This window comes from Rhipicephalus sanguineus, chromosome 1, assembly GCF_013339695.2.
Source record: "Rhipicephalus sanguineus isolate Rsan-2018 chromosome 1, BIME_Rsan_1.4, whole genome shotgun sequence".
NCBI lineage: Eukaryota > Metazoa > Arthropoda > Arachnida > Ixodida > Ixodidae > Rhipicephalus > Rhipicephalus sanguineus.
Genome location: NC_051176.1, coordinates 166,777,256 through 166,799,728, shown reverse-complemented (window position 1 = coordinate 166,799,728; position 22,473 = coordinate 166,777,256). Strand labels below are relative to the sequence as shown.

Below are 22,473 nucleotides of genomic sequence, written 5' to 3'. Positions count from 1 at the left end.
TTCCTTGTGCAACTGATGTCTGCCTCTTGAAGCAATGAAGTTGGTTTGTGCTTTTTAGAACAGGCAATTCTCTAATAATCGGTGTAATATAGAGAAAAAAGCAAGGGAAGAAGCAGTTAGAACATCTGTTTCCTGAAATACTTCTGCAGGAAGTGTTTTAGTTCTTTTTGTTTCACAAAATGACTAACACCGCTGTGAAATAGGAAAATTTGCCATTTGTTGCAGACTGCATAAAATACGTCATATGGCATGAAGTGGATGGCCATGTTAATAAGAAAAATATAATGCTAAGAAAATTTACCAATAACTGAAAGTCACAAAGAAAGAAAGAAAGAAAACATGACCTGCCCGTGGATACCATAAGCATGGTTTTTTATGGAAGTCACAGTCCACCAAGCAACATACACAGTTCTCAAACATTTTATAAATATATTGCTTGTATTAGGTTTAGATCTTTTATGAACAATGTGCACTGACCAGATGCTGTTGAGCATTACTTTTGATGTAAAGAACATTAAACTATATCAGAGATTGTTGAAGGAAATGAAGGAAAATAGGCGCTTACGAGTGGCCTGATATTCTAGGCTAAGGTGGTCACAAGCAGTGCAAAGGGTCCAAACGCTGGGCTTAAATGCAATCTAAAGCAGTTCCATGTAACACCTGCATCAGATACAGACACGGTTGAATCCAGAGCTGCAACAGATGCACACGTATATAAACGCCACTTTCCGCTTCTATGCAAATTTCTGCACGCAATTACTATTAACGGAGCATTTTGGGAATCTGCTTCGCCTAGTTCACTTGTGTAGGGAATCAGCCCATAGAGAGTAAAAACAAAAAATTATAATCTGCATTTTCACAATCGTGTGAAGCTGTGTTCCTGTACTACAAGCAATCCAAAGGTGCGAGCCAGCGGACGGAAATATAACAGCGAACATGGTTCACATACCTCTTGGTACTTTCGAACATCTTCAATGGCCACAAAGAAGAATTAGCTAACGGCAACAATCAACAAATTAAAAATACTACAAACTGTAAACTATATTAGTGGCAAATCGCATGCGTCAACTGAAAGTAACGAAGTTCTCTAGCAGTTTTCAATAATGCCTTATCCTCATTTTATTAGTTCGGACTGTTCAGTCAGGTGCACTCCTGTTTAACTCACTCACAGTAAGCTTCAGCTGAAAAAAAAGCTCCTCGCTGCGCTTACAAAAAAGAAAACGAAAAAGCGGACGCGGCTGACGAACTTGCACACGCATTTGTCGAAGCGGTAACAAAAAGACTATGTAGCAGCACCATTAAATCCCGACGATTATAAGCGAGTACACGTTATACAATAGTAAAGCCCCAGGCGAATAAATAGAAAAAGCCTGAAACATAATGGCGCTTTCGAACGCGGCACGAACGTCAGTAAACGAAAGGAAGATGAGCGGTCCATCTTCGTGGTCATGTGCGCATTGGGTATAATCTATACTTATCACCTGCACAAGAAAACAACGAGTCGTGCGGGCAGCACTGTGACATTTCAGCGAGAAGCGACACGTACGAGCAATCGGTACAAACGGAGCACAACAGACCTTGATGGAGGATGGCTTGTCGGACAGCAGCCGTCATAAGAACACGTGCATGCCTTGCAGCGAAGTGACTCGGCAGGAGGTGTTCGGAAATGGTGGCAGCCTAGCCAGATGACCGCGAACAGGTTCTTCGCCTCCAAGCTGTCAGAGCAATCAAATGTTATTGTGCCACAGTTAACAGCGACGCGAATGTCATAGATAAGAGGCCTTTCCTGATTCATTGTTCACGCAAAAATATCAAAAGCACAGCTAAACCTAACCCGGCGCGCGCCACAGGCGGCTTTTAACACAACCCTCACAAGCGAGAACATTCCGTGCAAGAGCGAGGAGCAAAGCATGCCACTGGCCCGATGCTGATATTCATCGACAACACGAAGCGTTACGAACAAACCAACCCTGCCTATTGAAAACATCATTCAAGATGGTACCACCTAGCGCACGAATGTGAACATGTGAGAAGCGTAGAGGCGCACCCACCGTTCCGATGCAAAAATCGCGGAACACGCCGGTAGCCTACCTGCGCGGATGACTTCAGAGCCACAGGCTGACACAGGCTCAGGGGAAAGGCTGTCTAGAAGAGAGACGTTAGATTTGCTCTATACTTCAGCTTGAACAAAACGGAGCTATTTCGCCAGCACCACCAGCCGCAGGGAGAAGTCGCGAAGCGCATAGAGACGAAGGGACATCACACCGCGCAAGCGAAGGAGCTGGCTTATCCTAACAACACGGTGACGTCACATAGCAACCAATCAGAGAGCTTCGTAGCTGCGAGCTCTTCGACGGCGCGAATCTGCTGGCTTACGTCTGATCGCCGAGGTGGCCTAAATGCCATCGCTGTTTTAACAATAAATGATCTAGGCCATTTTTAACCATGCTGAGCGTTTTCAGGAATGCATGGACTGATATTATGCGGTTAATTTTCTCATTTAAACCCAAATTTTTGTGGAATGAGTGGCGACATCTTCCGTAGCCATGCCGATGCTCTAGTTCATCGTACCGATGCAACAAAAAACCTACCGCCACTGACTTCCAGCACTTCTAATAAAACTAGTAGTGCTATTTATTATAGACAGAATATACATCATAACAATCTTGTAAACGACCATCTAAATAATGGCGTTTAAAATCCCTGATCAAAAATTTCTGGGCGATAGTATGGTCCCTTGAATATCCCTCGACCTGCCCTCGACGACTTGGGACGTGCTGCCACCCATGAGCAGCCATAACATACGCTTCCTAGCTCGGCCGTGCAGTTGTTGGTAGATGGCAGCACAAACACAACACATTAGGCAGCCGAGTGTTAAGTATGCTTAACGAGCTTATGCCTTTGAGGATATGGATTGCCTATTTCTGACACCAGAATAAGTGATTAGGCACTACACCCGCTTTCACAGCGGGCAGCACTTACACAAAATTGACTTGGCGGCGACGCGACGTAGTTTCTTGAGATAAGAAATTCGTACAATAGCGAATTTTAAAACTTTTTACTGAATGCCACAATTTTGAACACCATGGAAAGAAACGCATATTCACTTAACATGGCTCATGTAATTCCACTGCAATATTTACTTTTACGGCCTGCAGGTCCAAAAAAAGAAAACGCTGAAGTGTGCATCGTCCAAAGAAGAGAGCAGAAAATTCACAGGACACTGCTCATAAAGTCGCAGCAGTTACAAAGGCACACCAAGGCAGGTTCACATGCATCGATCATTGAAAAGGTTACAGGTGACGGGCAACGTGTCGAATGAGACTCGATAACACGCTCGACACACAGCCGGATTTCTGTCAGCGACAGAGCAGTAGGGATCATCAGCCCACAAGCACAAATTATGCAGTCTTCTTTCTTGCCCAAATCATTTCTGAGGCAGACAGGGCATATCACGACATCACTGCTCCACATGTGCACAGCAGCGTCAACTTCCTGATTTTGCAACGCAAGCATGCTTTCGTACTGTTTCCAAACGTTCAATTCCTCCTCCAGCAGCGCAGCAAGAGTCTCTTCCATTAGCTGTTCGTTGAATTCAGTCTCGTCCCATGGTACTTCAGCAGCAGCATTTTCTTCACTCCTTGCTATGTCGCCCGCAGACGACGCAGACCGAAATTTGTCCAGCTCCTGCCGAACAACTTCCGTAACCGAGCAACGGAGCTGCTGTTCGCTGTGACATGCTTCTCCGGTACTCCTGAAAGAGTCGAACAAGGCTTGCCTTCCTTTTCGAAGCCTCTCCCTGCACTGGTTTCGGTACGTTTCTTTCCAGGGCGGTGTTTTCGACTTGTAAAGACTCTGGTGCCGCGAAAAAACGGAAGCACAAGGAGACGCCATGTTGCCAAATGTTTCGTAAGTGACTTCGCTTGGCTAGACTGCTCGACGCCATGCAAGCCGTTGTGATGCTATGATTAGGGTTTCTATGATGCTCTTCTTGCACATTGTAGTTTTGGTTACAAGAAATGGGTTTTCAGTTATTGCTTATCTCACTTTAAATCATTCTATAGAAGCATGCGTACAGGACTACACACCTCAGCGCCAGCGCTGTCTGCGGTGCTCTGCACTGCAATAAAAAATACGAATCTCAGAGGTCATTGTTTTGCTCCTTGCACGCGGCGGAACCTTCACCGAAAGGGTCAACAAACGCAGACGCAATGGCGCCATGAGTTTACAATTGGTGGCGCCATAGAGGTCATGGCATTAAGGTCCGGGACTTTACATGGCATATTTTATCTCTCTGCTAGAGGGTGCTATTCTGGACATTGTCAAATTCCGCCATGTTGTCAAATTCCGCCATGTTGATGATTTGATTGGTCACGCGAAGTCGTTCGCATTGTGGCGCTGCAATGGCGTTACGACACAGGAATCCGCGATGACGTAACGTGCCAAAAAATCGTAAATTTTTTCCGAAGCAACGCTTCGCCGTACTCTGTCATGTAGAAATAAAGGTTTGGGTGAAACAACGAAACCGAAATATGGTACTGAGCTGTGCCTACGGTCAACTTGCGGTTTATCGAAACTACTGCTCGCTTGACGAAGAGCCGCCATGTCTACAACACGATTGGACATTGCACTGATGGCGCCCATTGCGTCACAGGATCTCACTTTTTGTAGCGTCAAATTGACGTTGCGTGACGTTGCATCCTGCCAAATTTGCAGCTTAAAATGTGAGAACAATGGCTGTGTTCCAATTCTGGACAGCATCGTAGACAGTCTACGCTGACAGCTTAGAAGACAGCATCGAGGTCATGTTGTCCGACAAATGGAACGCGTCTAGAAGACGTCTACGCGACGTGACGCCACCTCGCGTCGAGAAGAGAAAGCTAAGAAAAACAAACGTAAATGTTCTTTCTTTAGCCTCTTTCGTGTTCAAACCTATTAAAAAATTAACGTAGCTTACATTGAGCGCCTGGAAACGCGCCTACTGGTGCACAGACGACCATACCGGCGAGATCCGAGCTACGCGAGCATTGCGCTGAGCCGCCATCTTGTTTGGACAGCAAAGTAGCCTGCATCGTTTTTGTCTTTCTCGAAGCTGTCTATTTTGCCAGCTACGTGAGAATTGGAATGGGACTTAAGATGGCCGCTGTCCACTTAGCTGTCTATTTAGCCGTCTACGGTGAGTATTGGAACGGCCGCGTCTCCTGCGCGCGGGTGGCAGGAGACGGTAGGTGGGGTAAAGCGTTCGGTTCACCCATATAGCCGCTTAAAACCGGCTTGACTTGGCTTGAAGTGTATAAGTAGGTGGCGGCAGAGTAGCGTTCAGGCCGCCGTTTATTTCTGCGTGGTGTGGTGGGTGTTGGCAGAGACGGCACTACTGGTGTTGGTTTTGAGCGTGAACTGTGTGCGCGAGAAACCGCCTCTGGCCGTGGTGTAACCGTGGGGACGTGGTCGCGTTGTGTAGAGTGTTGTAGAAAGTGATTCGTGTGCAAGTCGTTGCCGCCTTTGTTTCTGCGATGTCCCCGTGTTCAGTGGACCGCCGCCAAATCTATAAGCAACGATAACGAGCGTGAGATAAAGGCCATGTGTATGCGATTTGTGAATGTCTGTAATAGTAGTGGTTCTTGATGGAAAGGAAGAACGGAGTGTCTAGCGCGTTACGTCTAGACGTAACTATAGGAGCCGTTGCAGTTACGTCTGGACGTAAGAATAACAAATCTTAAAGTTACGTCCAGCGTGAGATCAGACGCACCGAACCGATCGGCTCTAGTGGCGCAGCGGGCTAGTACGTGTCGTGCTCGGATCTGCGAGGACGTTGGTTCGAACATCGCTGTTGTCCTTCTCTCTCTTTTTTTATTAAGTGCTCCACGGGCGCCGTAATATTTTTTGTTTAAGGAAATCGCCTTGGTGGCAGCGGTGGACGCCCCAGCCCACGTCGCGCTCCGTACTCTTGCTGTAGTGACACCAGCCACTCGAGCAAAATAGTGGAGCGACGACGGCGCACCGCGAAGCGACAGCGTCCCAGTGACACGAGCCAACCACTGAGACTGGCAAGATAATTATTAAACTTAAGTGCGCATTGTGAATCACACGGTGGACGTAACTTTAGCAGCTGATTATGGCTCCCTGCGTCGTCTGCTAGCCACACCGTGTTCGCTAGTGTGCGAACGTCCTGCGCGCGTCCTCAGAGGGCAGCCTATTCCGTTGTGTTAGCACAGCATCAAATGCTTGTACGTATGTCTGCACGATATAAACAAGCATTTCAATTCCCAAGGCTTGTATGCAGACTAATAAGTGAGCAAGACACGCAAATTGGGCGAGTTGGTGAGGTTCCATGGTAAAAATATAAAGCAGCGCTTTTTTAAACACAAGACGAAGGAATGGAGGGACACATACGTCTCTTCTTTCCTTCGTCTTGTGTTTAAAAAAGCGCTGTTTTATATTTTTAATAAGTGAGTGCATGCACGTGTCGGTATGGAGGTGTGAATGCAGAATTTTTGAGACACAATTATTATTTTATTTTATTTATTTAATACCTATAGCGCCCATACAGGCATTACGTACAGTGGGGGGGGGGGGGGGGACAGAAGAAGAACAAGCATGAAAGTTGCAGGTGCAAATGAAAATGTAGATTATTCTACGCCGACACAAACGTACACAGCTGCGTCGAACACAGCTACATCAAAAATGTTGTATACATTGGGAAAACAATCTAAAATAAACAGAAAGCACAGTGATAATAGTTAATGGCAATGCGAACAGTAATTACAACAAAGCGCGGCAGTGGTAAATATATAGTACAGCACAAGATGCAAAGGAAGCACTAAAAGAAAACAACACAGTTTACAAATGGGATACAGTATAGATCATGGTGATTACCAGGCGTACGCATGATTTCTTTTAAGGCTCAGTGGTCAAAAGATTCAATCATTTTTATTGCAGAAAAGAATGCGTCATTAGACGAAGTTCCTACAATTGGGGAAGGAAGTCGATTCCACTGACTGATAGTTCTGGGAAAAAAAGAGTTGCTGAAGGACGATGTATTGCATTTATATTCTCTTATCTTAATTGTGTTCGTGATCTTTGCGTGCTGACGTGTAGTGAGGCCGGTTAATGTATACGTCACGGGGAATTCGAGTATGAAAATGATATATGCTGTGTAATAGCTTCAGTCAAAATGACGCTCTTCGCATGCTGCAGAGACTTCCATTTTAATATCGCCTTAGATTCCGTTGAACTAAACTGTCTGTCATACATGGGTATATTAAGCACATATCTTGCCGCCATGGACTGAACTTTTTCTAATCTTTCTTTGTTTGATGCTGTTGAAGGGTCCCACACGCAGCACGCGTATTCCAGCACTGATCTTACGTATGTTTTATATAATAACTCCCGGGTTTGCTGTGGAAATGCACGTGTATTTCGTCGCAAAAATCCCAAACTCCGACAAGCTTTACCTGCGGTATAATCCACATGCCGACTCCATGATAAAGAGGGGCAAAAGTAAACGCCTAGGTATTTGTATTCGCACACCATTTTTACCGGTGAGCAGTTTATTGTGTATTCGAATTCACCTGGACTTTTTTTTTTTTCTGGTGAACCTCATGCACACCGTTTTCTTAAGCTTCAGTTTCATTTCCCATCGCTCACACCATGCGTGTATCGCACATAAGTCGTTTTGGATCACAGATCAGTCAGTTTCAGAGGTAATTTTGCAGTATAATATGCAGTCATCTGCAAATAGCCTAATATGATATTGTACGTTTTCGTTAATCTCATTGATATAAAGTAAGAAAAGAAGGGGTCCCAGTACTGATCCCTGAGGCACCCCTGACGTAACATCAGTTATTGCAGACTGTTCGCCGTTTACAACTGCGCATTGTCGCCTCTCAGGTAAATATTCAGCAACCCATGCAATAACTTGGGGATTAATGTCAAAGCTGAACAGTTTTTGCAGTAATAAGTAGTGCGAAACGGTGTCGAACGCCTTCTGAAAGTCGAGGAAAATACAATCAACCGAAGAGTTATCGTCCAGTGCTGCTGCTAAAACATGTGTGAACTCTACCAGTTGTGTGACGCACGATAGTTCATGTCTAAATCCGTGCTAATTTGAGTTCAATAAAGAATTACTATCTATATGCTTAACAATGGCGGTATATAAAACGTGTTCAAGAATTTTGCAGCACACAGAAGTGAGTGAAATGGGGCGGTAGTTATTGATAACGTTGCGCGGGCCAGATTGAGCAACCGATGCCATTTTCCAGTCAGTCGAAAGAGAACTGTGTTTTAAGGACTTTTCGTAAATGACTGTTCGCAATGTCGTGAAGTGTTGGCGATTTAGAAATCCTTGTGATACCTAGCATGAACTATAGTCTGCAAAGGCCGGTTAGCAGTAAAAAAGACCTCAAGTCACGCACTTCTAGAGAGGTACACGGAACCATGCAAACAGAAAAGCAGAGTGCACAGAGTTCCACTTCAACTATAATTACACAGAAATACAGGCTTTTTTTTTTTTTTTTTTGTAGCCGCTACAGCAAGAAGTATTATATTGGTTCAGTCGCACAACACCATTTATATTGTAGTATGGGCAGAACACAACCTAAGCACGTACAAATAAAGCAAGAAAAAAAAAACATCGAGCACAGTGGAAAACACGACTGTCGCCGAAGGCCAGTACCCCATTGATTGGCGGATTGCACTTCTCACACACGTAATAGGAACGTTAGGACGGCTTCGTGCATTAATGTGGCAATGGAGGGCGTATATACCACCATTGGGCTGTAGTCGACGCGCTTTCTTGGATATGTGCAACACTTAATTGGATATGTGCCGCCGACCGCCCATCCATACTACACTGCTAACGCCGCGACGGTGAGCCCAATCTCGCAACAATGTGTTGCGAGTAGGCCAAGTAGGCTGCACCAACATAACTGGACGGAAGGAGGCTTTCTAAAGACGACATTTATGTGTACACACGCGGGGCAGCTGTACCGATTGTTATTGTATGGACGTAACCCTAGTGGACGTGTGATACATCAACACGGGCACGCAAACCGTACTTACATCAAGTTCGATGGAGACCTGAAGTTATTTTACTTTTATTTCACTAACCGTGATTGCCCCAAACTGAGGTTGACCGCCTCAACGAAGCTAAGGAAAAGGCAGCATCCGAGACGATGGCTGAAGGCAGCGTGGCTCCGGCGGAGGCCGAAATTAACGTCTTCCTAAAGTGCGTCAGCTGGTCTGTCTCGACAACAGAGCTGCTGATACGCGAAACAGTCCGGCAAAACAAACCACGCACGTCTCAATACATAAGTGGTGCTGGTAAATCGGTGATACGACAGTGATACTGAATGTATGGCCGCTTAATTCAGCGAGCGGCCGTGCTGAACGTTACAGTTACAGTGGATAGGTGTAAACGTCTAACCTTTCACACCGACCACAAGGTGACCACCCCTAACTTACGTCAAATATTCTCAGGGACAGTAGATTAAAAACAGCAAGGAGTTGTTTTAGTCTGCGCATAGGACGCGTAACCACGGAGGCAGAACTGCACCGTGGACCCCGTGGACAGTTACGTCTGGGCGTAACGATAGCGACGGCTACATTTACGTCTGGACGTAACCCTAGACGCACCGTTAAATAAAAGTGATGGTTCAAGTACACTTCGCCCAAATGACTTTCCAACTGTAAGCGATCGATCCACGCAAAGCACGCACTTACCACACATACATGTCCGCCACAGCACAAGCTGTGCGTCAGACAGACTTTCACAAATCACGTAACTCATGGTCTTTATCTCATACTCGTACAGCTCGTTATCATATCTGATAGATTTGGCAATGGTCCACTGAACAGGGGGTCATCGCAGGAACGAAAGCGGCAACAACTTGCTACGACTCCTACAACATACACAACGCGATCACGTCCCTACGGTCAGAGGTGGTTCTCGTTAATGCGCACAGTTCACGCTCAATATCAACACCAGTACAGTGGTGCGTAGTGCCGTGCCTCCCCTGCCAGCACCCACCACGCAAGCCACACAAACGGGCCACGCAGAGCACGCACTTACCACATATACACGTACGCCACAGTACAAGCTGTGCGTCAAACAGACACATTTCACAAATCACGTAACACATGGCCTTTATCTCATGCTCACAGCTCGTTATCATTACTTATAGATTTGGCAGTGGTCGACTGAACCGGAGGACATCGCAACAAAAGCGGCAACGATTTGCTACGACTTCAACACACAGTTCTCGTTAATGCACACAGTTCATGCTCAATATCAATATCAACATCAGTACAGTAGTGTGCCTCCTCTGCCAACACTCACCACGCAAGCCACACAAACGGGCCTGAACGCTACTCTGCCGCCACCTACTTATACACTTCAAGCCAAGTCAAGCCGGTTTTAAGCGGCTATATGGGTGAACCGAACGCTTTGCCCACCTAACGTCTCCTTCCACCCGGTGGAAGGAGACACTGCCGTATAGGCCTCCCAAGCTCGGCCAGGGGGCGCTGCGGCGCACGCGTTTCGCCGCCTTTCTTGCGAAAACCGGTCGCTCCTGTCCCCACACCAGCCTTTTGACTGCGCTGTCTCCGCACGTTCAGGCACCCTGCACGTGCTGTTCTCTGCTCGCCGTGCACGTGCAGCTTCACGTGTCGCTTGCTCTGAAGGTTTAGAAAGATCCCAGAGATGGAAAAAAACGTTTTAACGGTGGGAATCTTACCAGAGGAGGACGGTTGATCGACCACCTTTTCGGGACCGAGCAGGTCGTCAAGGGCGATGCTGTTTGTGCGAGCGCTACGTGCGTGCAGATGCTGAACGGGCACATTTCTTTGACATGAGTAGGGAGGTGACTGCGCGAGTTCTGTAATTATGTTACCGGTAAAACGCACATTCGTTGCGGCAGCCGTGTCTACTCGGAGCTGTCAGCAAACATCCACCACGCTTTCGCGTGCGTTTTCTATTGATAACTTTTCAGTTGCTTGGATGCCAAGTTTGTCGTGCGGCTTTAAATTTATTATGAGCTCAGTGTGAAGAGCATAAATTTACATCTGCCCTGTTGAGTCACTGGCTGCATCGCAATGCGCAGTGTTCAGTTTCGTGGGAGTTTCACTTTTGCCGAGGTTTGCATCGAATGATAACAACGTCGGATCGCAAGTTTAATGTCGCCTTGGATTTTTTTAGAGCTCCCTTTGACAGCATAATGATATACGCAAACAAAAAATAAATAAATATTTCATGCCCACTTCGACGATGCATGTTTCTTGCAGAGGCGTGTTTCATTTCGAATAATATCGACGCCTGATCACGCACCGTGTTCGCATATTCGAATGTCGCTTTGGTTGTTTCGACAGCTCGCTTGGTCAGCATCATACTATACAGGGGCGTAGCCAAGGGGGGGGGGGGGGGGTTCAAACCCTCCCCGAAAATTTTCAATTTTGCTTGCGTATATGTACACGCACACATACAAACGCACGCACAAACATACATAAAGTATGGTTGGACCCCCCCCCCCCCCCCCCCGAAAAAATTTCTGGCTACGCCCCTGATACTATACAATACCCACTGGGATCGCGCATGTTTATGATTATGCCGAGATTAGTGCCCTAGTAATAAGCGCATCTGAATTCGCGAAGCCATCGAAAATTTAATTGCCACCTTGGTTCTTTTTTCAGCTCGTTTCCAAAGCGGCATGCAAGGCTTTTTATTACGTGCCGAACGCATGACATTAATACGAGGCACGCCGTGGTGGATTAATTCGGATTAATTTCGGCCACCTGGGTTTCTTTAACGTGTACGTAAATCTAAGTACGCCGGTGTTAGTGCATTTCGCTCCCATCGAAACGCAGCTGCTGTATGCGTGAATCGAACCCATGACCACGATTTTAGCAGCGCAACACTTCAGCCTTCTAAGCAATCACGGCGTGTCGCATGCAAGGTCAATATAAACGCTCAGTGCAAACATACAGCTTAATTCTGTTTACAGGGAGCCGCGACGGGAAATGTACCGCAATCAGCTGAATTAAACACTTAGTACTCACGGTACGTTATTTAAACTGTGGTGTAATAAGCCCAAATGCTCCGCTGCTGTAACATTATAAATGGTTGACTCGGAAAGCCCGCGCGCAATCTCGAAACGTACAGCGGCTGCCTATTTGTTGTAACTTCGGTTCACAAACGCACTTCCCTTTCAAATGAGCACGATCATCGCGTTTCTCCCCGTTAATAGTTCGTAATACTGTGTACGACAAAAACTGCTTCAAGGTGACAAGACCGCGAAAGCATCGCGGCGAACTGCCATAATCCACTCTTGACGCCTCTGCTCCTCGGACTGCTTGCATTGGAAACGGTAGAACATGACAGGAAGTTTTCGGCTCTTCGACATTTTTAAACTTTTGTGACAGTTCACAATGCAGCAGGACTGCGTGCCTGCTTTCGAGTACGACGAAGGAACGGCACCCATAGCGTGAAAAATGCGAGATAAAAGCCCCGGGGAGCACGTTCTCCGCGCGCGCGATGGGAAAACCAAGCAAGAGCGACCCGTCCCAGCTACCGGAGTTTTCCCCTCTCTCCGCTGGGGCGGCGGACGGCGCTGCGCAAACTTGAGCGTTGGAGGCCTATTGGAACACACCCAATGAAGTGCCCAAAATTGGCCGCCATATTATTGTAAATTGAGTTGCTTGTTCGATGTGCAGCCTCACATACGTATGTGTAGATGCCATTCCGTGAGTTACTTTACAAGCATGTTTTCGGTTAGTAATATTATAAAGTGTTGTACATGAAGCTTGCTTGTTAAAATAAAAGGTTATTGTTTAATTTGGCTTGTTCGAAGTTGCGGTTCTCGCCGCAAGAGAACGCTAGAGCTAGATAAGCGAAGAAAAATGGCGCTGCCCTTTGTTGTGTAGTGGCTGGAGTTGCAGGAAGCATCGCGAGTACCGCGATGCTTTTGTGATGACCGATCAATTATTTCAACTGTGGTGCCGGCTGACGAAGGACACTGTGCGATGGCTGTGCGGGGAGCTTCGCCAGGACCTGGAGAGGCGGAGTACGGACACGAGAACAGCCCCGACCGTTGTTGTTGTTTTTGTTGAGCTACAAGTGCTTTGCGCCCTTCGCTTGTTCGCCACCGGCAGTTACCACGACGCGATCTCGAACAACGAGGACGTGGCGACGAGCTAGTCCAGTGTGGGTCTCACGATTCATGCTGTCATGGAAGCGATCGTCGAGCGCCTCGGCAATGAGTGGATCGCCCTCCCTGCCCAAAGGAAGGCTTTGTCCACATAGATGCAAGATTTGAAGGCTGCGTTGAGGTGGTCGACGACACGTTCGTGTGCATAAGTGGGCCGTATGAAAAGGACGATGGCAACAAGGCTGCTTACTTTTGCCGCAAGAACTTTTACGCCCTCAGCGTCACGGTGGTGAGAACAAATTTCATCTTATTCAATCTCGCGCATGCTGTTAGTAGAATGCAAATGAGGAACGTGAAAGACAGCTTTTCGCCACTCTCCAGTATTTTAACGACATTTGCGGTGGCTCCAACTGCAGTGATAGAAAAGAACGCAGTAGTCGCGGTAAACGGAGTTTCCGTCACTATTTAGTTTTGGCAGGGGTGACGTGACACCATAAAAAGTTTATCGAGCTTCATATTTGATCGTGGTAGCTTTTAAGAAAAATAATGCATGAAAGGAAATCAAACGTGCTGATTGCGCTCTAATTTCATAAAGAGTGATATGCAGACATGCAGTAACTGCCACATATGAAATGAAGGATACAGCTGTCGAAGCTGCGCTCCGAAAGCAACTCGAGAGAAATAAGTGCGTTGGACCACACAGTTACAGTTGTTCTGCATGTAGCTGGTTTTATTGCTGTTGCCGACTTCCTTCCAATGCAAACAACACTCTGCAGGTATGTGACCTACCCTGCCGATGACTGCCCTCGCACTCGGGGCCCGTGCACGACGCCTTTATGTGGAAGACATCCACCGTGAGCCAGGACTGGGCAGTGGACGCCGTGGCCAGGTTGGTGAATAGCTGCTTGGTATGCAAGCGTGAGAATGCTTGTGTGGTGTCTTAGTGTAGCAAAAACATTATTCATGGTAATTTTATTACACGCTGCATGGTTCTTAACTACTCAAGTCTCTTTGTCCAAATTTCTGCCCCGTATGTTATTACTGGCAGCTACCTTGGTTGAACACTATCTACTTTAGTGGCACTCGTGTTCCCTTGAATGAAAATTCTCTCATGCACACATTTGAGAAAACAAGTCATACTGAGACCCGAGGCGGCACACAGTAATCCGACTTGCTCTCAGTGTATAATTGCAACTTGTCTTTCTATGGTCATGGGAAAGACTACCAGTGCAATGATCGGTCAAGAATGAAATAAACTTTCATGAAGAGATTGTGTGATCCTTTATTATAAAGTGGTGAAATAATAAATAGTAAGCATGCGATTATACAGAAAATGCTACACTCTGAGGCTATGTTAAAAAAAAGAATACATCAAATACAACTGCCATAGATGTTGTACATTCATAAATACATTTAGGTGTAGAAAGGACAACTTGTATAAAAAATACAAATAAGCAAGCACAGCCATGTGCTATATAGCAATAAAATAAGTCAATTGACAACTCAAAGGTATTTCAGTCATGGTTCATAAAAAGCGCTAAAAAACAACTCAAACGGTTGCAAAAGAAACCTGCTGTCACGTTTCATTGACGGCCTAAGCACAAAAAAAAATCTAAGGGAAACCAAGCCTTGAGTGCGCTGACCGTCTGCAGCCGCGCATCAGTCCCATGCAATCAAAAGAAAGCACAACACCCTTACCACCAAAGAAGATGCGCCTTCTGTCACTCGCCCCTTCTTCTCTATAAAAGAAGTTAAGGGCTGCAGTTCAGTAGCTTCGTTGTCATTCCTCCTGACGAAGGAATTGAGTTGATAAAGCCATTTTTTCGTTGGAGCATTTCAAAAGCCGTAATTATGTAACCTAACCAGACAAGCAATTCTGTGAATATGTCTAGCTGTAAAAAAAAGGAAAGCAGTGCATATCAGTGACACGATGTCTTCGAATAAGTTAAAAGAAGTGAGAAAGGAATAGTACATATTCATGTATACATTCATATTATGCTAATTGAAACACTGTCCTCCACAGGTGATAGTGCATACTCGCTTCAACCTTGGCTGCTTAACCCCATCCCTGGAGCACATCCTGCAGAATCCTCTGCTGCCCGATTCCACCGCACCCACTCTTCACTGCGGTGCGTCGTATAACTGTGCACTGGAGCCCTCAAGGCCCACTTTCGGTGCTTGCAGAGGTACAGAACACTGTACTATGGCCCACTCTTCACGTCGAAGATCATCGCAGTTTGTGTCGTGCTTCACAACCTCGGTGTTGGCAGCACCTGCCTGAGCGAGACGACATCCCTTGCACTGAAGAACTCGAATGAGAATATGCGGACCTTTACAACAACAATAGCGACGATACGGCTGCAGTAGACATGAACCAGGCGGGTAGGCAAAGGCAGGATCACGCTTTGTAGTGGTTCACAGCTGGGCACGACTCGATGTAATGGGGTTTACATTCCTGCGAGATGTGCACAGAAACGTGAAACACAAGAAGCTCTTGCTGTTTCTCATGACAAAGTAGCCACTTGCATTGTATTCGATCCTATACCTATGCCCTGTACTTGTGTTCTTGCAGGAATTGTATTCTGACAAAAGCTTCATTGTGTTCGTTCATTGAGAGCATGCTAATTGTACCAAGCAGTTAGGCAAAAGCATGCTCAGTTTCTGCCGCAAATCGTAGGAGGACTAGTTTGTTGAGACCACAGTGACTCTGTAAACAGCCTGTGTTATTTTGCAGCAGTGCATGCAACATTAAAATGCCATTCGAGAGCATTGTTTTCGGCACTTTATTCACAATGCGAACCCATGCGATGACTGTACGAGTCTGGCAGGTGTGTACAAAAGCTCTATTCATGTAGTAGCCACTCGTACATGCAAGAGCACAAGCTTGCTGTGGTTGGTAATCTATGTAAACGCTTATAGGCACAAAACGAACCAGTACCGAAAGGGGCAACGTGGGCACAGCACTGTGTAGCTACTTTCTGTCCTGGTTTCTCTGGTGGACTATAAAAGTTTACATGCAAGAGTAATACATGATATTTCATAATGCATTGTGAGTCAATTGATCTTCTTCTGTTAATTCATCATTGTGAGTCAATTCATCATCCTTGCAATAATATAAAGCAGTCAAGTTGTCTCATTGCTTACATCATTGTCTTATTCACTGCTGCCAACAACAACAAAGGATGCCTCTAATATTGTACCAGCCAGTTTTGAAACCAGCACATCTGCATAAAAGACATCTCTTTGAATGCAGTTTGTGCACTTCTTAGTGTTGCCAGTCCAATGTAACATCAACTGCATGAAATACTACAATTCCTCTTCTTTACTGTGACCATTACGCACTTCTTATCCGTATGTTGTAAGCAACGTGGAAGTACCTTCCACAGTTAACACCTTCGGAGGTGCATCACTTCTGTGGATTGAGATTCGCCTAGACTTTATCTTTCAGATTCAACTGATCGCGCGTAACGTGAGGTCCTGAAACTTAAGTCTTATTGCTTCTGCTTATGTATATTTACATGATTGTAACTTTTACTTACAGTAGTTCTTACGCATCCTCAGCAAAACATATAGCACCATCTTAATGATCACGACAGTTCAGGAAGATACTTCGCGCATCGGAGACGTTATAAATAACTCAGCTGGCTGTTGGGCTAGTTGGCACATTACTTAAGATAAACTAGACGCGGAACAGCCACCGCAACAAAAAAGACAGAAGGAACAGAAGGGGCATTATTAATACTTGCAATGCTGTGCAGCTCCTTATAGCGCTTCTAGACGCCGCGGGCCCTGGGAACGAAGGGCCACCGCAGCCCAAGACGGGGTCGACGCGCATACTTGTAACGATGCGGGCGTCGTCCACCGAACGTGCGTCGCCAAATTGAACGGCCATCCGCCTGTTCTCCTGCAATAAGCATGCGCATAGCTGAAACTTCAACACCACCTGAGTGAAACGCAAGCTTACCTGACTGCACCGTCATTCCGCGCCTCGAGCTCGAGCTGCCGCCACTCCGGCGGCGGCCTGCTGCTGGGGCCCAGGCGGTAAAGGCGCTCTGTCATCGTCTGTCACGGCTCCCATCGTACCTCCGGTAGTAAGTTGCAAACCACCCTCCCCATACAGGGACGATCGGTAAAAAAATGCAACATCGCGGCCCACTGTTCGCGATCTGCCGACATAACCACATAACCACAGAACACCTACACAAAACAACCAGCGAAATAACGATGTCGGCAATGTCGACGCTGGCTTGGCTGGTTCGCTTATTGGCTAAAAAAGTTACTATGCTTTGTCGCTCAACTCCAAATATGGCGCTAAATTGCAGACGTTATCGTCTGCTTCACAACTTTAAAACTAAACGCTTCACTTTTCTTTTATTTTTTTGTTGTTACATTAACAATTTCAGATACAAAATACTATTTAATTGCACGTTTCTTTGCATCTTATGTCCCCTTTACGTCACGTTTCGCAAGCATTTCATGCGTTTGCGTCATCATTGTGTACACGTCACGCCTACGTCAAATTTGACAGAAAATGGCGGAAGTCCAGAATAGCACCCAGAGTTTCATATTGTAAAAGGTTAGAGGGTAAGCTGCGATCGTTTAATTACCATTCGCTTCGGATTGGATTGCTTTAGCTAGCGAACTGTCTATGAGTCTTTTTTTTTTTTAAGTTTCAGTTTCGTTTTTCGCGCAGCACGGTGTTCTCTAGCGTGCGTAGAATAATTTCCTAGTGACGCGTCTGAGAAGGAGCGGGCGTGCCCGTTTGTGTAGACGCCATCAGGCGCTGCCACTGCGCCTTTTTCTAGTAGACCGGCCGAATGGACCGGCCGCTGTCCCCACCGCTGCGTTTAACGTTGTCCTTGTCCGCGTTTGTAGGCGTTCTTTAAGCGTCGCATTGTTTGATAGCTGCGCGAAAAGACTGCATTTACTATAGTATAGTGCAAAGAAATTTTGTGAAAACCACATCAACACACTAGTATCGACAATCTCGTCTGCTAGCGTAAGTGCCGCACACCGGCGGATTCATTGCATAATAGTATACGTTGCTGGGCTAGTTGGTTCATAATCTTCAAAATTGGCTAGCGCGAAATCGACAAGAACTAAGAAGGAATACTGATGTACAGGACAGGCGCTACTCGCAACTAAGCTTTATTCAGAAAAGTCTTCCTACATATATACACAGCCGAGTGGCGCGCGCAGGCGCAATGCACATGACAGTCGACAATGCTAATCAGGATCGGGATCGCAAAACATATTCGCATCATAACCAAGTTTCTCAGAACAGTCTTTCCTTACTGCACAGAACAACAGAAGTGTCACTGATACATTCACGGTCTTTCTTTTTAATGTGATAAGCCTCCATTAGTTCTCTCGCCAGCGCATTCCCACTTCTGCCCAGAATTCGAATGCTAGACAGCACTGGCTCACAGGCACAGGTCCTACAATGCATAGGCAAATGAAAAGTCAAATTATTTTTAACAGATCGCTCGTGTTCCCGTGCTCGATCGTTGACGCAACGATCAGTTTGTCCGATATAAACCTTGCCACAAGTGAGTGGGATTTCGTACACGACGCCTACGGCGCATGTGACGTAGGGCCGAACGTGCTTTTTTCCACACGTCGGTTTTTTAAGTGGTCCCGAAATGCGAGCGCATAGCCCAGCCAGTTTATGCGGCGCTGAAAAAAACTATAGGTACGTTGTACCTATTTGCCACATTTTTTTTAAATTGTGTGCCACTTTGTGCACATACGGCACCACTTCCGGCCTTTTTTTCTGCACGAGCAGAGCCAGGCCTCTTCCTCCCCTTCAGTTTCTGAAGTAGGGTTTCGGACACAGCAGTCAAGTTTGGACAGACTGTCCAAACTGTGAAGCGCTCCCACCTGAGATCCAACGGAAAAATTAGTGATGTGGTGAAATTCTGCAAGGACAATGAACTTCGTCTTCTACAAGCAGATAAGGACAGTGGTTTTGTGGTGTTGCCTTCAGCGACGTTTTGTCAAAAAGCCACTGAAGCTTTGACCAAGAACTTCGCTCCTGCAAAAGTAAACCTGAGCAAGGTAAAAACAAAAGCCGTTTCTTTGTGTATAAACTTTCAGGGTTGTGTAAGGCTATTATGGACAGTAAGCTTTTGTCTTTGTCCGTATTCTTCAGTGTTAAAACCCATAAGGTCGACATGCCTTTTAGAAGTATAGTTACTCAGCAGAGTACTTGGCAGCAGCAGCTAAGTCAGTTTTTGTTGAAAAACTTAAACACTCTAATTATTGATGATCCCTTTATTGTTAAAAATTCAAAAGAAGTGACAACGTTTCTGGCATCTCTTGATTCCTGCAAGTCTGCCTTGTCGATAGATGTAGAGGACTTGTTCTACTCCCTTTCACACGATGCCTTTTACCTGCCGTGCGCTGTTGCATAGAAAAGAACGGAGATGTCGCTTTCCAGAATTCTACCGGTATCTCGGTCGATAATTTTATGACCTTACTAGAGTACTACCTATCCTCAACTTATGTTGCTTCTGACAGCGAGATGTTCATCCAGCGAAAGGGAATTTGTATTGGTTCATGTGTTTTCCCAGTGCTCTGCAATATTTTTTTAGCTGCTGTTGACCGCGTCTTGAATAACCTATTGGACAGCGAGAAAGTTCTACGAGTTTTTAGATATGTAGACGGCTTTCTCGTGCTTTTAAACACTAATCCCTTCCAGTCGAATACTAGTGCTGTTGATGATATTTTAAACCTGTTTAGACGACACGGAAAGGGTTTAACCTTCACCCATGAACTTCCTAACAATGACACCTTGCAATTTTTAGATCTTAATATGCTTTTAAGGGAGCAGCATATTTGCTGGAAGTACTCTCCGCGAGCCCAAAAAGAGCTTTTACCCTTTGATTCTGCTCATAGTAAGGTTGTAAAACGAGCTATTGCCTCACAATGCCTTGAATCGGTGCTGGCAAAGACCTGCGTTCACTTGGCTCAGGATAGTTTTAATAGCCAGATTGAGCGCCTACAGGCGGCTGGGTTCCCCTGCTCGAACTTGACTGTTGTGTCCGAAACCCTCCTTCAGAAACTGAAGGGGAAGAAGAGGCCTGGCTCTGCTCGTGCAGAAAAAATGCCGGAAGTGGTGCCGTATGTGCACAAAGTGGCACACAATTTAAAAAAATGTGGCAAATAGGTACAATGTACCTATAGTTTTTTCAGCGCCGCATAAACTGGCTGGGCTATGCCCTCGCATTTCGGGACCACTAAAAAAACCGACATGCGGAAAAAAGCACGTTCGGCCCTACGTCACATGCGCCGTAGGCGCGTGTACAAAATCCCACTCACTTGGCAAGGTTTATATCGGACAAACTGGTCGTTGCGTCAACGATCGAGCACGGGAACACGAGCGATCTGTTAAAAAAAAATTCGGCAGATCCCACGTACCGTGGGGGTCGATGCTATGCGAAGCATGTGGCGGGTAGGTGACTGTGGCGTAACTTTTTTTACTGAGCGACACCTTACAAAATGACGCTAAAGATTTGTATATATTTTACACGCACACATATATATGTTGAAGAGCCGCATATGTGTTATATAACCAGTTGTTTACGGTTGGTTAACGCAGCCAATGACACCGTGGGTATTACCAAAACCAGAAGCGGTAAGCTGATATGTAGTGCTTATACGTGTCCCGAAAACGCACGCACGTTTCACGAAACCGTGTGCATGTGTGCAAGAAGTTCTTGACAGTTCTTGAACAAGGGCATCATCACCATGATCAGTGAGCACCAACAGCTGGTCATGACTTGTTATAGGATCCGGTCGTGATCGTAGTGACGAGGGGTCCATGTGTAGTGAAATATGTGGTATAGTAGAGCTGTTGGAATTCGTGGATGCCTCGGTCATTTCGTCGACAAATTATCTGTCGACAGAGCCAGCGACATGTCCGAACCTGAAGCCACTCTTCGTGTTGGTGAGGTATAGGCCGTCGAGGCTGGTAGGCCTGGATAGTGTAAGGTTTGGGGTTCGGCGGGTCTCGTTACGGTAGCTGGCTCCCGCCGTCCGGCCCCATAGCTGATGATTCCCAGTGAGGAGGCGCGTTCTTTCAAGAAGGAACGTAGATTTATTTACATGGTTAAGAGATAGGAGTGAAAAGAGAGCAGAGCAGAGCAGAGAAATAACGTCAAAAGTCTTCGGCTTTTATAGCCCCGAAACCGTCACTGCAGAAGCACAGGCAAACCGGTGTCAGCGTCTCCCGCCAATCCGGTGACCTGTCGTCCTGGCGTCCGGCCTCCCGAAAGGAGGCAAAGAGTCACACAATACACTCGCCACGCCCCCGAAGACTCGTAGGTGAGAAGGTCGGCGAGGAGTTTCAGTCCAAAGGGGAAAGGGCCGATGACCTCCGCTTCCACTGCCAGTAATACTTGGAAGAAGCGTTGAATGATGGCTGCCACGGGTGAAGGCCCCACCTGGGTTGATGGGAGCGTCTTCAACGGCGCAGTCCCACGCTGACCAAAACGCACGATAAAGCAGGTGTGTCGAATTCCGGAAAACACGCAGACCGCTCCCTCTGGCGCAGGTTAATTTTCCCTGCTGCGGTAGGGTAGAAGGCAGATGTGGCTGGGTGAGAAACTCTCCCGCGGTGCTATCTCACGCAGAGAACAACAAGCCAAAAAGGGGTCTCCGAATTCCGACGTCCTTTTTCTGGGAAATCCGTCCACGGCGACCTGCTCGCTCGCTCGGCATAGGCTCCTCCAGGAAGAATTGGCATTCCTGCCTCCGTCTAAGCGCCGATACGGGGGGAGAAGACAGCATTCCGGTAGACAGCTGTACGCTCAATAGCGTCGGCCTCGATGAATTTTTAGGCCCAAACGTAACAATAGTGCTACGTAGACCAACTTCAGTGGATGGTGTTTGTCGTATTCGTAGACTAGCTGGGCGTATGTGGCCTACGTAGCCTAGTCTACAAAGCGGCTGTCAATGAATCTGGCATCATCCTCGGTCAGCATGAGGCCATCGCCCAGCCTCGTAAGAAATGAAGAGGACACTTCGTCGTTCTGGTGGACGAAGTGCACTTTATGTGCTGTGATGTGGATATCATATGTAACATTCGTTAATGTATTCCTCCCGGGTCGAGCAATGCTCCAATATAGCTTCCTGAATCATAGGAATACAAATGTAATGTTTATTAGACTGCTATAAAAGAGGAGCCAACACTGGAACTACAGACGTTCATCTGATATGACGCCTGTATCGTAGGAGTACACATCGTAGGAGCATCATGTAGTGTTTATTGCTGTCTTGTAAAATTAGATAGCCAGCACGACAACCACAATTGACGGTGCACCGATAGTACGCC

The 22,473-nt window shown here is 46.5% G+C and overlaps 3 protein-coding genes across 3 annotated transcripts in view; 1 reads left to right on the top strand and 2 right to left on the bottom strand.

The window, feature by feature from the left end:
* LOC119401752 (influenza virus NS1A-binding protein homolog B-like) overlaps positions 1 to 2,298 on the bottom strand; it is an 89,858-nt gene extending 87,560 nt beyond the window's left edge. Inside the window, 2 exon segments of the mRNA XM_037668715.2 lie at positions 1,578 to 1,715; positions 2,092 to 2,298. The gene's annotated coding sequence lies outside the window, so the exon portion shown is untranslated.
* Positions 2,299 to 3,043: 745 nt separating this feature from the next.
* Positions 3,044 to 3,962, bottom strand: LOC119401744 (RPA-interacting protein A). The gene has a single exon (XM_037668704.2). The coding sequence runs from the start codon at positions 3,892 to 3,894 to the stop codon at positions 3,214 to 3,216; it is 681 nt and encodes a 226-aa protein (XP_037524632.1). The 5' UTR covers positions 3,895 to 3,962; the 3' UTR covers positions 3,044 to 3,213.
* Positions 3,963 to 13,861: 9,899 nt separating this feature from the next.
* Positions 13,862 to 15,665, top strand: LOC125759169 (uncharacterized). Its single transcript, XM_049417578.1, has 2 exons — positions 13,862 to 14,028; positions 15,163 to 15,665. The coding sequence occupies exons 1-2, from the start codon at positions 13,936 to 13,938 to the stop codon at positions 15,418 to 15,420; spliced, it is 351 nt and encodes a 116-aa protein (XP_049273535.1). The 5' UTR covers positions 13,862 to 13,935; the 3' UTR covers positions 15,421 to 15,665.
* The last annotated feature ends 6,808 nt before the right edge of the window (positions 15,666 to 22,473 follow it).